The sequence below is a fragment of the Amblyraja radiata genome, chromosome 1, assembly GCF_010909765.2.
Source record: "Amblyraja radiata isolate CabotCenter1 chromosome 1, sAmbRad1.1.pri, whole genome shotgun sequence".
In the NCBI taxonomy this organism is placed as follows: Eukaryota; Metazoa; Chordata; class Chondrichthyes; order Rajiformes; family Rajidae; genus Amblyraja; species Amblyraja radiata.
The window spans coordinates 1,740,395-1,757,472 of record NC_045956.1 but is presented as its reverse complement, the minus strand read 5'-3'; the positions used below and the strand labels follow the sequence as shown (position 1 = coordinate 1,757,472).

Genomic DNA, 17,078 nt, shown 5'->3' with positions numbered 1-17,078 from the left:
TGTGCTAACCATTCAGCAAAAAGACTACACATGATTACAATCGAGCCATTCACAGTGTACAGAAACATGATAAAAGGGAATAACATCTAGTGCAAGATAACATCCAGTGAAATCTGATTAAAGAAAGTCTGAGGTAGATATGAGGTTGATAATAGTTCACCCATGAGGTGGATAGTTCAGGACCACTCTCTAGCTGTTGATAAGATGGTTCAGTTGCCTGATAACAGGTAGGAAGAAACTGTCCCTGAATCTGGAGATGTTAGTTTTCACACATTTGTGCCTCCTGCCTGATGGGGGAGAGGAGAAAGTGACTGGGGTGAGACTCATCCTTGATTATGCTGGTGGCCTTGCCGAGGCCTATCCAGAACTGTAAGCAACGCCTAAACCTACCTGATCTCCCGGTTGCTAAACAATTAAACACCCCCTCCCATTCCCACACCGACCTTTCCGTCCAGCCTTTTGTGTCTAGCTCCAACTGAGGTCTGACTAAAGCCCCTGTTCCACTTACGCGTCCTTGGCACGCTAATTACGCCACCTCGTGGTCGCGTTGAGCCGCGACGGTCCCGCGAAGGTCGCGCGCGACTTCATGCGCCCGCACAGCCATCTGGAGCGCGTGACGTCATTTGAAGATGGACACAAAGCTGGAGTAACTCAGCAGGACCGGCGGCATCTCTGGAGAGAAGCAATGGGTGATGTTTCGTGTCGAGACTCTTCTTCAGTCTGAAAGAAGGGTCTTGACCTGAAACGTCACCCATTCCTTCTCTCCAGAGATGCTGCCGGTCCCGCTGAGTTACTCCAGCATTTTGTGTCTATCTTCAATTTTCTTGGCCCCGCTCTGGGAGTAGAAGTGGGGGCGGATCCGGACTGCAACGGCCGTGAGCCCCAGGCCGAGTTTGGCGATCGTTTGCCTGCTTCTGCTGCTGTTGGAGGTGAGACGTTGCGTCGCGCCAGGATCTTGGGCCTGTCCCACTTTGGCCGTCAGTTACACGACAGGCCGTTGGTGCGTGAAGATTTAGTTCACTACAAAAATTTCGGAGCCCCGCGCGATGTCGCGCACAACTACATACCCCTCCGCGCTTCTCAGTGGGACCGGCCCCGCGTGGCCATACAATGCCCGTGCGCCTCAACGCAACCACGAGGTCCCGTAATTTGCGTGCCAAGGACACGTAAGTGGGACAGGCCCTTAAGGTTTCATTGTAGTTGAAGCATTATCTCTCTACTTATGTACACAATGCCCTGACTATTGAAGGGCAGTATCCCATTTGAATGATGTGATCTAGAACCACTTCATTTTTCAACTGCAAACATAGCACCAGTGTTGATCCGTTCTTCAGTGGGACAGTGTGCAGCATAAGCTGAAATAAAATCGCAAGGCCTCCCAAATTTTAAACATTCTTTGGGAGTTTTAAACTTGCTTTTTTGCAGGGCCATGATTACAGTCTCTTGTTTCATCCCGTTATTTGTGCGTTAATTACGAGTTAATACTTACGGATTCATATCTGAATAATTGGTCCTTCGCAAGTTTGATCCCTAACTATAAAATGTTTCATGTTATAATTGATTTGTTTATTACTAATGAGGGGTTGAAATGGCAATAATTACAGGGAAAACGTGAAGTATGCTTAAAATAAATTCTCTTCACTCAACTTCAAAAGAAACAAAATAATGACCAAAAGATAATCTGGGCGGAGAATAAACACACATAACAGTTGATCATCATGGCATCGCAATCACGCAGCATTGACCTTAGAGCTGCCTTCTTTGTATCACGCCAATGGGACAAGTCTCCATCCTGCATACACAGTCTGGTATCATCAAAGTCATGCTTATCAATCTTGTTCCATCCGATTATTTGTGCAGGTCGCTTGATGTATTAATAATTTCCTGTTTGGTTAGATTGCAGAGATATCAGCACTTCTAAGGTGGCACGTTACTGCAAATCCTAGTCTGTTCTTTTTGATTGTAGGTGAATACAATTCCCTGTAACAACAGAATGGAAAAAGCGACACCTATTGCTGGACATTGTCACTTGCACAATGCCTGCATGTTACTGTGTGGGAGATAACAATTTAATCTCTCCAAACATCATCAAAAAGAAGAAACTTGTTTTTGAAGACTGTAAATGTACATGTTAAGTATTTAAGAAGGAACTGCAGATGCTGGAAAATCGAAGGTAGACAAAAGTGCTGGAGAAACTCAGCGGGTGCAGCAGCATCTATGGAGCGAAGGAAATAGGCAAAGTTTCGGGCCGAAACGTTGCCTATTTCCTTCGCTCCTTAGATGCTGCTGCACCCGCTGAGTTTCTCCAGCACTTTTGTCTACCATGTTAAATATTTGTTAGTCTACCCTTATACTTTCATAAACTTCATTAGCAAGTAATCCATGGGATTTTGTGTCAGTGTAGAGGCCTCGAAATGCCTCAAAGTTTGGAAGGTTTGTAAATGTGAAGAGGATGACGGTGGCACAGCTGGTAGAGCCGTTCCCTCGCGGCACCAGAGACCCAGGTTTCATCCTGATGTCGGGTCCTGTGTTGAGTTTGCAAGATCTCCCTGTGACCGCGGGTGCTCCAGATTTTCCAGATGCAGGAAAAATGTTCCCAAATGTGGGGCGAGTCCAGAACCAGGGGCCACAGTCTCAGAATAAAGGGGAGGTCATTTAAGACTGAGGTGAGAAAAAACTTTTTCACCCAGAGAGTTGTGAATTTATGGAATTCCCTGCCACAGAGGGCAGTGGAGACCAAGTCACTGGATGGATTTAAGAGAGAGTTAGATAAAGCTCTAGGGGCTAGTGGAGTCAAGGGATATGGGGAGAAGGCAGGCACGGGTTATTGATAGGGGACGATCAGCCATGATCATAACGAATGGCGGTGCTGGCTTGAAGGGCCGAATGGCCTCCTACTGCACTTATTTTCTATGTTTCTTTGTTTCCTCCCACATCCCAAGACATGCGGGTTTGTAATTTGATTAACCTCTGCAAGATTCCCCCTAATATGTAGACAGTGGGAGAACATACATAGCAGCAGTAATAATGAGTAATCAAATGTGATTGTGAACTCAGTGAGCCTGTTTCCATGCTGTATCTCGACACTAGATGACATTTTCTGTCTGATGAATGACCATTGATGAATTTGCATGTGAGTAGATGTCAGGATTAAGATTGGCTGCAATGACATTGCTCCTGGGGCTAATTTTCAAGACATATTCTCAAATATTTTTAAACTGGCAGTGTGTGGAGGAATGGACCTATTATTTGAACTTGGTCACGTATTAATGGATTGCTTCACTTGAATCACGCCAGTGTACAACCCAAACTCTAGAGCCCAGCACACAAGACTTGTGCAGCACAGAAGTAGACCCCATTGACCCGTCCACACATCCATGCTGGCCTTCATAGCAAAAGGATTTGAGTATAGGAGCAGGGAGGTTCTACTGCAGTTGTACAGGGCCTTGGTGAGACCACACCTGGAGTATTGTATACAGTTTTGGTCTCCTAATCTGAGGAAAGACATTCTTGCCATAGAGGGAGTACAGAGAAGGTTCACCAGACTGATTCCTGGGATGTCAGGACTTTCATATGAAGAAAGACTGGATAGTCTTGGCTTGTACTCGCTAGAATTTAGAAGATTGAGGGGGGATCTTATAGAAACTTACAAAATTCTTAAGGGGTTGGACAGGCGAGATGCAGGAAGATTGTTCCCGATGTTGGGGAAGTCCAGAACAAGGGGTCACAGTTTAAGGATAAAGGGGAAATCTTTTAGGACTGAGATGAGAAAAACATTTTTTACACAGAGAGTGGTGAATCTGTGGAATTCTCTGCCACAGAATGTAGTTGAGGCCAGTTCTTTGGTTATATTTAAGAGGGAGTTAGATGTGGCCCTTGTGGCTAAAGAGATCAGGGGGTATGGAGAGAAGGCAGGTACAGGATACTGAGTTGGATGATCAGCCATGATCATATTGAATGGCGAATGGTGCAGGCTCGAAGGGCCGAATGGCCTACTCCTGCACCAATTTTCTATGTTTCTATGTTTTTGCCCATTTACATTATTCACATTTGCCTGTATTAGAACTGCCCTTCTATGCTTTGTCTATTTATGTATCTGCTTAAATGCCTCTTAAAACCAGCGATTGTATCCGATCCCACCACCCCTTTCCAGATATTAACCTTGTGTGAAAAATTTACACCCAGGTCCCCTTTAAAACTCTTCTCTTCCCATAAAACCTATGTCCTCATATTTTTTGATCTTTTCTGAATTATTTTGGAAACTGTCGCCCCACGTGATCTGTAAATCCAGACGCAGCCCTGAATTTCTCCCACGCCCATTTGATGATAATGGAACATTTGCCATCACTCCCATTCCCCCAGAGATACTTTATTATTGAGCAGCTCCTGACGCGGACAAAGTTACTAATAAGGTGTTTAGGAGAATAAGCAGACTGTGGATCAAAAGTTAACAGTTTCAAAACCGGCTTGGACACGCTAGAGGCAGGAAACATGTGCCTGATGTTGGGGGAGTCCAGAACCAGGGGCCACAGTTTAAGAATAAGGAGTAAGCCATTTAGAACGGAGACGAGGAAACACTTTTTCTCACAGAGAGTGGTGATTCTATGGAATTCTCTGCCTCAGAGGGCGGTGGAGGCCGGTTCTCTGGATGCTTTCAAGAGAGAGCTAGATAGGGCTCTTAAAAATAGCGGAGTCAAGAGATATGGGGAGAAGGCAGGAACGGGGTACTGATTGGGGATGATCAGCCATGATCACATTGAATGGCAGTGCTGGCTCGAAGGGCCAAATGGCCTACTCCTGCACCTATTGTCTATTGTCTATTGTGATGGTAGAGAATTTGATGATGGAAATGCCATTGAAGGTGAAGGTATTTGGTTGGACTCTCATTGGAGACGGCTCTTGCATGGCATTTGTGTGGCAGGAATATGACCAAAGTGTTCTACTAGAGGGTAGGAGATGAAAGGCAGCTCAACTTTTGTGACAGTGTATTATGTTGCAGGAAAATGAGATCTGGGCTTTGCATGAGGTGACCGACAAAAGAATGTGAATTACCAAGCACAATCCAAGCATCAGAAATTGTGGGTGATGGGTATATTCAGCAAGCAGCCAGAGGAGGTAGTTGAGGTAGGTACTATAACAACATATAAAAGGCATTTGAACATGTATGAGCATCGGAGATGTCCTCATTCTTTAGGGAATATGGGTTCCCCTTTTCGACTATAGATGAGGCTCTCACCAGGGTCTCTTCTATACCCCGTAACTCTGCTCTCACTCCCCATCCCCCCCACTCGTAACAAGGGAAGAGTCCCCCTTGTCCTCACCTTCCACCCGACCAGCCGTCACATACAACAGATAATCCTCCGACATTTTCGCCACCTCCAACGGGATCCCACCACTGGCCACATCTTCCCATCTCCTCCCCTTTCGGCTTTCCGCAGAGACCGCTCCCTCCGTAACTCCCTGGTCAATTCGTCCCTTCCCACCCCCTCTCCTGGTACTTTCTGTTGCAACCGCAAGAAATGCTACACTTGTCGCTTTACCTCCCCCCTTGACTCCATCCAAGGACCCAACCAGTCTTTCCAGGTGAAGCAGAGGTTCACCTGCACCTCCTCCAACCTCATCTATTGCATCCGCTGCTCTAGGTGTCAGCTGATCTACATCGGTGAGACCAAGCGCAGGCTTGGCGATCGCTTCGCCCAACATCTCCACTCAGTTCGCAATAACCAACCTGATCTTCCATTGGTCATTCCGGGCACTTTCCGTTGCAACCGCAAGAAATGCAACACCTGTCTCTTCACCTCCCCCCTCGACTCCATTCAAGGACCCAAGCAGTCGTTCCAGGTGCGACAAAGGTTCACCTGTATCTCCTCCAACCTCATCTACTGCATCCGCTGCTCTAGATGTCAGCTGATTTACATCGGGGAGACTAAGCGTAGGTTGGGCGATCGTTTCGCCGAACACCTCCGCTCAGTCTGCAATAACCAACCTGACCTCCCGGTGGCTCAGCACTTCAACTCCCCCTCCCATTCCCAATCCGACCTCTCTGTCCTGGGTCTCCTCCATTGCCAGAGTGAGCAACAGCGGAAATTGGAGGAACAGCACCTCATATTCCGTCTGGGGACCTTGCGTCCGGATGGCATTAACATTGAAATCTCCCAATTTTGCTAGTCCTTGCTGTCTCCTCCCCTTCCTCAACCCTCTAGCTGTCTCCTCCCACCATTCCCATCCGCCCGCCCTCGGGCTCCTCCTCCTCCCCTTTTCCGTCCTTCTCCCCCCCACCCCCCATCAGTCTGAAGAAGGGTTTCGGCCCGAAACGTCGCCTATTTCCTTCGCTCCATAGATGCTGCTGCACCCGCTGAGTTTCTCCAGCAATTTTGTGTACCTTCTGATCTTCCAGTTGTTCAGCACTTCAACTCCCCCTCCCATTCCAAATCCAACCTTTCTGTCCTGGGCCTCCTCCATGGCCAGAGTGAGGACCACCATAAACTGGAGGAGCAGCACCTCATATTTTGCTTGGATAGTTTACACTCCAGCGGTATGAACATTGATGGACGGTCATCTGTAGCTGTAGAGCGAATGATAGTAGGCAGCTTACGTACAGTGGAGGAGGATGCAGATAGCCACGGAGGACCGGTATGGGCAACTTAAAATGTATTCTTGTTTAAGAAAGAACTGCAAATGCTGGTAAAATCGAAGGTAGACACAAAATGCTGGAGAAACTCAGCGGGTGAGGCAGCATCTATGGAGAAGGGTCTCGGCCTGAAACATCGCCAATTCCTTCTCTCCATAGATGCCGCCTCACCTGCAGAGTTTCCCCAGCATTTTGTGTCTACCTTAAAATGTATTCTCTTCCATAAGTCTCACATCTGTCACAGTGAGAATAGTGTCAAAGTACAAAGGTAGAAACGCAAAAGCTAGTCTAAAAAAGGACAACATATTCATGCTCCTCCCATGGGACATGCATCTCAACCTGCAGGACGACAGGTTTTCAGACTGTCATGGCACTCTCAAAGAATGCTAATGAATGCAACAGTCAGTGGTTTGCAACGGTCTGACACTGTGTTGTTATGGAAACTCAGATCAGCTATCAGTTCCCATTTCAGGCAGGATGCACTAGTGTTGCATGGAGCTCATTACTTTCTCCACGCTGAAAAGAATGGACTGCCAGTTTTGCAGGAAATCTTAAACAGAGATGGAGCCGAGATTCCTTCATGCTCTATGACATTTCATGTATGGTGTTCGGCAGGATTAACAAAGCACCAGGCATTCATTATAGACAATAGACAATAGGTGCAGGAGTAGGCTATTTGGCCCTTCGAGCCAGCACCGCCATCCAATGTGATCATGGCTGATCATCCCCAAACAGTACCTAGTTCCTGCCTTCTGCCCATATCCCCTGACTCCGCTATTTTTAAGAGCTCTCTCTTGAAAGCATCCAGAGAACCTGCCTCCACCGCCCTCTGAAGCAGAGAATTCCACAGACTTACCATTCTCTGTGAGAAAAAGTGTTTCCTCGTCTCCGTTTTAAATGGCTTACTCCATATTCTTAAACTGTGGACCGACTGGGGACTTTAGAGTATAATCTGTTGAGAAAAGGCAATGTGTGATGAGTTTCTGCATTGTTCCAACACTCCTAACCAACGGATCTACACGAGAATCAAACTCAGTGAAGATCATTGTCAAACAAGCCTGCCTCATTGCTCAGGCAATTGCAGCAATTTTTTTTTTTTTGCGATGTCACAAATCACCTCAAATTAGTTTTTAATGGAATTGGAATGATCTTCAGAACTAACACACTTCAATCTCTGGTGCCTGCACTCCAGAACAAAGTCACCTCAATAGTGAATTACAAACTGCAGACGATGCCTGCCTTTGTACACACCTGACACCAAATTCCAAGATTTCATTCTTGGATAAGGAATTAAGCATTAATGTTTCATGGAAAGATGAATATTGATTTCTCTAACTTCAGGTAGCCCCGGCATTCCCTCTCTATCCCTCCCCCACCCAATTCACACCAGCTTCTCGTTTCCACTCAACAAACAGCTAACGATGGCCTATTTCCTTTATCTTCGTAACTATTTTGCATATCTTTCATTCATTGTTTTTTATCTCTCTATATAACTGTCGAGATCTCTCCTTTCCCTTATCCCAAACCAGCCTGAAGAAGGGTCTCGACCCAAAAAGTCACCCATTCCTTCTCTCCAGAGATGCTGCCCTGTCCCGCTGAGTTACGCCAGCTTCTTGTGTCTATCACGGAAAGATAAGTTGGTCTCTACATAGGGTAGAGTGCAGCGAAACTTTTGGGTTGGCGTTGGAAAAATCCAGTGCTTCTTTGGCATACTAGCTCCTCTGAAAATTAAAAATTAAATTTTAAAATGTTTGGAAGGTTTAATATTACAAAAACATTATTAAAGTTTACAAAATATATTTATGAAATAAATTTGGTGGTCTAGGCCCTTAAGCAGCTTGGAGGACTACAATCTGTTGTAGATACCAAATGCAAGGAAGGATATGCTTTCACCACTTATTTGTCACCAAAATAAGCACTCCAATTTTAACCAATTTATTTATTTTTGTTTTATTAATATAAACAATCACATGGAATCTCTATCTTGCCTTATGTGCCATTTGTACAAAGGCTGTCAGTATCCAAGTAAAAAATATATGATAGGCTTTTATCTTAGCTGATATTTCATCTCCTTTGTTGCTGAATGCTAAGGAGGGCCATTGAAATGCTCCAATACACTTAAGGCTAGGAGTCGAATTTAAAGCAAAACACTTTACTATGAACTTCCTGTCTTTCACGACTCATAATCCGATCGTAAAATATCATTAAAAATCCATTGAGAAAACTGCTTTGAAGTTGTTTGTTTGGAAAGTCCCGAAATTCTGAAATTATGTTGAGACACCAATCAAGAAGATCACTGCATATTGATTGATCGTAGTTGCGCTGATGATGGTAAACCATCCTTGGAATTCGTACCTCATCTTTTCTCCCCGTATTGTCTTTTTAGTTATCTTCTGTAGCTCTTCAAACATTACCCAATCCTCTTGCTTCCCGCTCATCTTTGCTACGTTATACTTCCGTGTGGCGGGGAGAATGAATGAGGACGCTCTGCGACTCCAGATGAAGTGCACAGTTCACCACGGCTCGACACCGCCTCCTGCTCCTGCCGCCGCCCCGACGTCTCCTGGCCACCCCCCGCGACCCCACCAGCAGGCCGGGGGTGGGGTGGGGTGGGGTGGACCGTGGGCCCCGCTCACTTTCAGTACTTCAGTCAGGGGATAGCAAGCGAACAGACTCGTTGTAAGCACTCCAATTTGAAGGTAATGAAACCACTCATGTGGACTACAGTGCTGGATGTGGTAACACAGAGAGAATCAATTATTCAGAAGGAGATTCCAAGATTGATCCTGAGTAAACATGTAAGAAAGAAGAAGAAAGAAGGGGGGATCTTATAGAAACATATAAAATTATAAAAGGACTGGACAAGCCAGATGCAGGAAAAATGTTCCCAATGTTGGGCGAGTCCAGAACCAGGGGCCACAGCCTTAGAATAAATGGGAGGTCATTTAAGACTGAGGTGAGAAAATACTTTTTCACCCAGAGAGTTGTGAATTTATGGAATTCCCTGCCACAGAGGGCAGTGGAGGCCAAATCACTGGATGGATTTAAGAGAAGTTAGATAGAGCTCTAGGGGCTAGTGGAGTCAAGGGATATGGGGAGAAGGCAGGCACGGGTTATTGATAGGGGACGATCAGCCATGATCACAATGAATGGCTCGAAGGGCCGAATGGCCTCCTCCTGCACCTATTTTCTATGTTACTATAAAACTAGAGTTTATGATGACTCTGCCCAAACTCTGCACTAGGTTTGACGACGTTCATATCTTGAGGCCCATAAAAGGCTAAAGATATGGCTTCAGAAGGCCATTAATCTACCTGATTGAAATAACGACTGCTTACATCTGCCTCCTCTCACCCCACACACATAATATCCATTGGATGACTGTAGCTCCTGTCTCATGTATGTTTAAACTCGTGATCAAATATTGATGAGTTACTGCATTTCATTGATAAATCCCCAGGTAAACTATTAACTGTTCAGACTATGCCACAGCAATAGGTTAAGGAGGGAGTGGAATCAGCATATGGCTCTCCAGAAACGAGCATCTCTGTTGGCACAAGTTCAGGAGCAATTAATTGATAACTTCTTTGGCTGAGCTGATATAAATGGGTATTGATCTTCCCTTGGCTGCAATGATGACTGATTAACCTCCTAATTTGAGGAAGGACATTCTTGCTATTGAGGGAGTGCAGCGTAGTTTTACAATGTTCATTCCCGGGATGGCGGGACTGTCATATGCTGAGAGAATGGAGCAGCTGGGCTTGTACACTCTGGAGTTTAGAAGGATGAGAGGGTATCTCATTGAAACATATAAGATTGTTAAGGGCTTGGACACACTAGAGGCAGGAAACATGTTCCTGATGTTGGGGGAGTCCAGAACCATTTGCACAAGTAGATTAATTCTATTTGATTATTGTATGCATCATGCATGTAATGTCTGAAAAAGGGTCCCGACCTGAAATGTCACCTATCCATGTTCTCCAGAGATGCAGCCTGACCCGCTGAGTTACTCCAGCACCCTGTGAAACGTCACCTATCCATGTTCTCCAGAGATGAAGCCTGACCCACTGAGTTACTCCAGCACTCTGTGTCCTCTAATGTCTCTGTGTATTTAAATAAAAAACAAACTGCTGCCTGAAGAAGTGTAGCGACATGCAAACATTTATGTGTGATCTAAATTAAATGTTAATGTTTTGTTTTTTCACACCTTTTCTGTTGAGTTCCTAGATGTTTTTATTGGAACCATGCATGGTAATATGTCTTCACACTGTAGGATGAAATGTGACTGAGATTTCTGGGGTAGCGAGAAACATGACAAAACAAAACATTTGTGACGTTGAGTCATTGAGTGATACAGTGTGGAAACAGGCCCTTCGGCCCAACTTACCCACACTGGCCAACATGTCCCAACTACACTAGTCTCACTTGCCTACGCTTGGTCCATATCCCTCCAAACCTGTCCTATCCATGTAGCTGTCTAACTGTTTCTTAAACATTGGGATAGTCCCTGCCTCAACTACCTCCTCTGGCAGCTCGTTCCATACATCCACCACCCTTTGTGCGGAAAAGTCATCCCTCAGATTCCTCTTAAATTTTTTCCCCTTCACCTTGAACCTATGACTTAACAAGACATCCTCTCATGCTGTAAAAGTAGGCGTGATGGGACCCAATAATCTAGGCTAATTACATGACCATGCATAGACAGTGGTTTATTTACCATCTATTCACATGGTTGATTTGAACATAATGTTCATGACTGCAACAATTTTACATTGCTGCCAAACAGGCACCACAGAATAAACAAACAGGACTTGGTAAGGGTGCATTATCTTGTATACTTATGATGTCAAGAACAGTTCATGGGAATTTCAATCTTGTTCTTTGAGGAGCTGTTAATTAGCGGTCTGTGGTCATTCCTGGAATAATAATGTTCTATTAACCCAATACTGGATAGAACTCCCATACAACTTAAGGCCTCTCCAAAACATGGTCTCCTTTCTTGGTTCCTTGCTCCTCCAAAATATTCCAAATGGAATTTAAACTGGAGGTCGTGGAGGGAGGACTTAAGCCAGAAAGGGTTTTTGGGAAGAAAGAGCTACTTTAAATTTAGTTGTATCTGGTTGGGTAACTATAGTAGGGTGGAGATTATTCCATGCTTTAATTGTGTGGGGGAAGATCTGTCTTGGTAGCTGGAATCTCAAATTGGATCGAATGCCCTCGTCTGCTCCTAATTGGTTTGGGTTTGGTGTAGGTCTTGTAATCTTTCACTGAATTTCTTCAACAATAGAATGGTCGAACACAAATTTAAAACCGATGCTTGGGATGGGTGAGCGGGGAAGGGCGGGGAGAGGAAGGGAAAGATAGTGGGACATATCTCTGTTTATTTTTCTCTTTTTTTTTCTCTCACTTCTTTGGTAGTTCAGGGTCTTTTCTTCTCTCTTTTTTGTATCTTTCTTCTTTTCTTCATTCTTTCCTTTTTACTTTTTTTTCCCCCGATTCATTTATCAGTTTATGAAATGTACGAAATTGTATAATTGTCTTGCCGATTGTTTTATTCTTGTACAATTGCTCCTAATAAAATAAACATTAAAAAAAAACAAAAAAAAACTTAAGGCCTTTAATTTTGCCTTGTATCTTCTAGCCTGACCATACAGTGAATCGATGCCAAGCACCCCTAATTCCCCATCCCAAATCCCAATCACACTCCCTGTCCTGCTAAACCTTTCAGCTCCACATTCCTGATTCCTGGTCCCTAAGTCTCACTTCCACTTCCACCCATCAGCCCATAATGTCCACAAAGCCTTGGTTACCCCTGGGAACACCAGCACTACCTAATAGTGGTTTACATACAATTGCAAAAATGTGGCTTTTGGGTCATGTAGTTCATGAGATTTTCAATCCTTTACAATATTATAAGGTAGACAAAATTGCTGGAGAAACTCAGCGGGTGCGGCGGCATCTATGGAGCGAAGGAAATAGGTAACGTTTCGGGTCGAAACATTGCCTATTTCCTTCGCTCCATAGATGCCGCCGCATCCGTTGAGTTTCTCCAGCAATTTTGTCTACCTTCGATTCTCCAGCATCTGCAGTTCCTTCTTGAACACAATATTATAAGGATGGGTCCACAACCTGAATGGCCATAGGTTCACCTGCATGTCTCTGTTTGTACATCGATATCCGGCTACTGTTTCTGCACACTTGTGAATACATCACAATTTTGAAAAATAATGATTTCAAAGATAACCACAATAATCTCTATGTGACAAAGAGGTCCTTCTGCAGTTGTACAGAGCCCTAGTGAGACCACACCTGGAGTATTGTGCGCAGTTTTGGTCCCCTAATTTGAGGAAGGACATTCTTGCTATTGAGGGAGTGCAGCGTAGGTTTACAAGGTTAATTCCCGGGATGGCGGGACTGTCATATGCTGAGAGAATGGAGCAGCTGGGCTTGTACACTCTGGAGTTTAGAAGGATGAGAGGGGATCTCATTGAAACATATAAGATTGTTAAGGACTTGGACATGCTAGAGGCATGAAACATGTTCCCGATGTTGGGGGAGACCAGAACCTGGGGCCACAGTTTAAGAATAAGGAGTAAGCCATTTAGAACGGAGACGAGGAAATACTTTTTCTCACAGAGAGTAGTGAGTCTGTGGAATTCTCTGCCTCAGAGGGCAGTGGAGGCCGTTCTCTGGATGCTTTCAAGAGAGAGCTAGATAGGGCTCTTAAAGATAGCAGAGTCAGGGGATATGGGGAGAAGGCAGGAATGGGGTACTGATTGGGGATGATCAGCCATGATCACATTGAATGGCGGTGCTGGCCTACTCCTGCACCTATTGTCTATTGTGTATTGTCAATGATAGGATGTATGTTCATGAACATTCACCAAGGGAGCCTGATTCTCAACATGATTTTAAAGCTTGTCGGTATAGCAACACAGTGTTTGGACCGATGACTAGATTGTTGTATTATACTTCAGCAGAAAAGGCAATATGTGTTTCCACAAATGGCAATGTGGTTCTTTTAATGACATACAAGGGGCATTTCAAATCGGGCAGATAGTTTCATGATGGATTTTTTTAAACAACATTTTGATTTACAATATGTGGTATTCTGACACTTGTGTAACATAATCTTTATTGTTCAGCTGTTTATTCAATGAGTATCGGCAGCACTGAGGCCTTGAGAATCCCAGGTAGATCATTCATTCTCTACTGAATGATCTGTTCCAGCTAGTGCAGTGGTATTGGAACTGGTCTTAAGAAGCAATGAATGATTTTTGCATTGTGAAACAGTAACTCCAATTGAAGATGCATTTATCAGCTGGGGGCACAATGTACTTTATGATGCTTTCCATGACAAATATCCAGCTCAATAGCCTTGGCCTTAAATATGCAGCAGGGTGGGGAATTAGGAAGCAATTACCATCTGCGGGAAAACTCTCTCAGCAAGGAGAAGCGTATGGGTGGAACGCCTGCAGATGATTGAAGGAAAGTGGAAAAGTTAATGTTGAACGTTGATTTAAAAAACATGGATGATTATGATTTGAACTTATTACCTGGCTGCACACACATTTATTTCTGCTTCATTCCAATATCAAAATAGAATGTCAAATTTCCATTGTTAGTTTATCGATTTGCCAATGTAAGTTTGCATTGCTCTTTAGTGCAAGTAAATACTCTGCTGCCATGAAGAAATGAAGCTGAACGTTATTGACAGCATGAGACTGATTTGTAAATTGTGCAGAATGGGGATCTAGCCCCATTTCTTCAGCTCCACTATTTTTTAAACCAAGACGGATTTTAGATTAGATTAGATTCAACTTTATTGTCATTGTACAAATACGAGTACAGGTACAACAAAATGCAGTTTAGCATCTCATCAGTGCAAAGTAGTAAAATACTGGTTAAAACAATATGTACAATGTGGATATATTGATCTAGTACATAAGCAAATAAATATATACAGATAAAAGGGTATAAAAGATCGCTAGCATCAGGCCTGTGAGTTCAGCTGGGTAATGGTATTTTGGAAGAAGCTGTTCCTTAGCCTGCTGGTGCGAGACCTGAGGCTCCTGTACCGCCTCCCAGATGGATGGGATGTGAGGGGTCCTTAATGATTTTCCCAGCCCGTCTCAGACACCGTGTGCGGTGGAGGGCAGCCATGGCAGGGAGCGGGGCATTTTGAAGCTGTTATGCTCATGGATTTTGAAACTAACGAAGACCTTCTTTTCTCTCTCTTGCAGCGAAGCTTCCTGGGCTCTGCAACCTTTGCGATACGTGATTTACTGAATTCAGAGGAACAAACACTCACCATAAACCTAAGGTATTGTGCGTGAATTCATGTAACTGACCTCCTTGCTATGCTGATAACATGCAAAAGTACATATACAACTCTAAGGTGGGTAGATATTTAATTGACAATTTCTGAGCTTTTGTTGCTGTGGCTGTGTTCTGGCAACATATCAGTGTGACAGAGAGAGTAGTGCGGGTGCAACTGCAGTAATTATCTCCCGTGGCTGTTAAGGATCACAAATTAAGTGAATTCGTACAATCTTATATTAGGTCCCAAGAGATAGAGATCCAGAGATACTATTCTGATTAGGTGTAAATTAGCCCATTAATTTTAAGAGACCCAGTGAATAGGTGGAGAAATGGAAGGAACACCAAGGGCCATAACAAGCTTTCTTTTCGCAGTTACCGATTCACTCCCAAATCATTGGAGATGTAGCTTTATATTTTACCTGACACTTGCGTGCTTTGTCTGACCTGCAATACTTAAAGATCTCACCTGATGTGCAGGGACATTGCGTCTATTTCAATAAGTACAATTATCCTTTACTTTGCTTGATCCATAAACAATTTCTGTTTCAGAAAGGCTTTATTCGTGCATGCATATGTAGGAATTTCTTAGCTTCCATTTATTTTGAAAAACAATGCATATTTTTCTGCAAATACATAAGGCAATCAAGTAAATGACTCCAAAGATGGTAATGTAAGCACCAAAACAGAAAAAAAACACTGGGTTATTCAGAACTTTCATTCCAGAATATTGATTCTTCAGATAAAATATTATTAATTTGCGCACTTGTTTTTTTTTCTGCATCACTGATGGTTTTTACAGGAATTGCTTAGTTTGTGTTTGTTTCCAGCATCCACAGCATACGGCCCTATTGTTGATACACCTTCACTCCTACAAAGTCATTCAGCAGCTCAGCCTCTTGTCTCTCCCCGAACCTCTATCCATGAAGCAAGTATAATCACTAAAACTCTCGATAGCTTTGTGCAAGCATTGAAATATCAATGCTGCTCCTCAACCAGCCATGTTTCGGTTATAGCTGTCATTTGCCATGTATCAATTTACATCCTGAGTTCACCTGTTTTACCTGTCAGGCTTTTTGCCTGAAAATAAATGCAGTTTAATCTATCAGACTTTCCACAATCCCACACTTGCCTCCTGTCCAAAGATCCTACAGCGAGCAAGATAGTCCACTTGAGGAAAAAGACATAGTACGGTCATGGGCAGATTCATGGGTAATTTTCGGCCCCATTTCCGTAACCGGCTTCCGTCTCCGCACCAAGGATCCCGTAGGATACTAGTGCGGAGACGGAAGCCGGTTATGGAAGCATCCTCGTAAAAATAAAAGTTATTTGGTAAAAATCTTCTCCTCATTTTCAGGATTTAAATTTATTAACACAGACTGTTCCCCCGCAACGTTGATTACACTGCGAGTCGGGTCGGGTCTGGTTACGGAAATGGATGAAATAAAGGCCCAGGTTCCGCTCCGTTGCGTACTACACGTCAGCCCATTGCATTTAGCAGGAGTGGTCTATCTTGCTCCGCTATAGGATCTTTGCTCCTGCCTGTCCCCTCTACTGAACCTACTCACATTTACATTTATATCAGGTTGTATTTCCTCATTTGATACACTATTACTTTGGGTTCCAACTCCCTGCTGGATTAAACCTTCCTGAGTGGTAGATTCCTTTACTTCAGATGTCCTATCTTCTATGGAAGGGAGTCTAATGATCCATGTACCTGAAACTTTCCCCCCCCCCACCACCCCGGCTGCGTAGCCATGTATTTATCAGCACCAGCTTCCTGTTCCTTGCCTCACTATTCCTGCCTGACTAACTCATGACACAGGGAGTAATCCTGGAAGTCTCTCTCAAGTTTCTGCTTTTCCTCTAACTACCTAACGCCCTAAATTATCTTTGCTGAACCTCATCGGTCTTCATACCCATGTTGTCGGTACCAATATGAACCACAATCTCCAGCTGCTCATCCTCCCCTTTCAGAACATCCTGTGTCCCCTTGAAGACATCCTTGACTCACTTGCATCCTCGGGAACGCCCGTCTGCGCCCCCTGTGTCCCCTCACTATTGTTCACCTAGTCTTTGACATTGCCTGATTCAAAGAGTTATCAGTGATCCAGCTGCTGCTATTTTC

General features: G+C 44.2%; 1 protein-coding gene across 3 annotated transcripts in view; it reads left to right on the top strand.

The window, feature by feature from the left end:
• The window catches only part of inpp4b (inositol polyphosphate-4-phosphatase type II B), a 589,015-nt gene that overhangs the window by 374,454 nt on the left and 197,483 nt on the right, over positions 1-17,078 (top strand). For all 3 annotated transcript variants that reach the window (XM_033050984.1, XM_033050903.1, XM_033012170.1), the window contains one exon: positions 14,875-14,954. In XM_033050984.1, the coding sequence (XP_032906875.1) occupies positions 14,875-14,954 (80 nt within the window). The remainder of the gene's footprint in view (positions 1-14,874; positions 14,955-17,078) is intronic.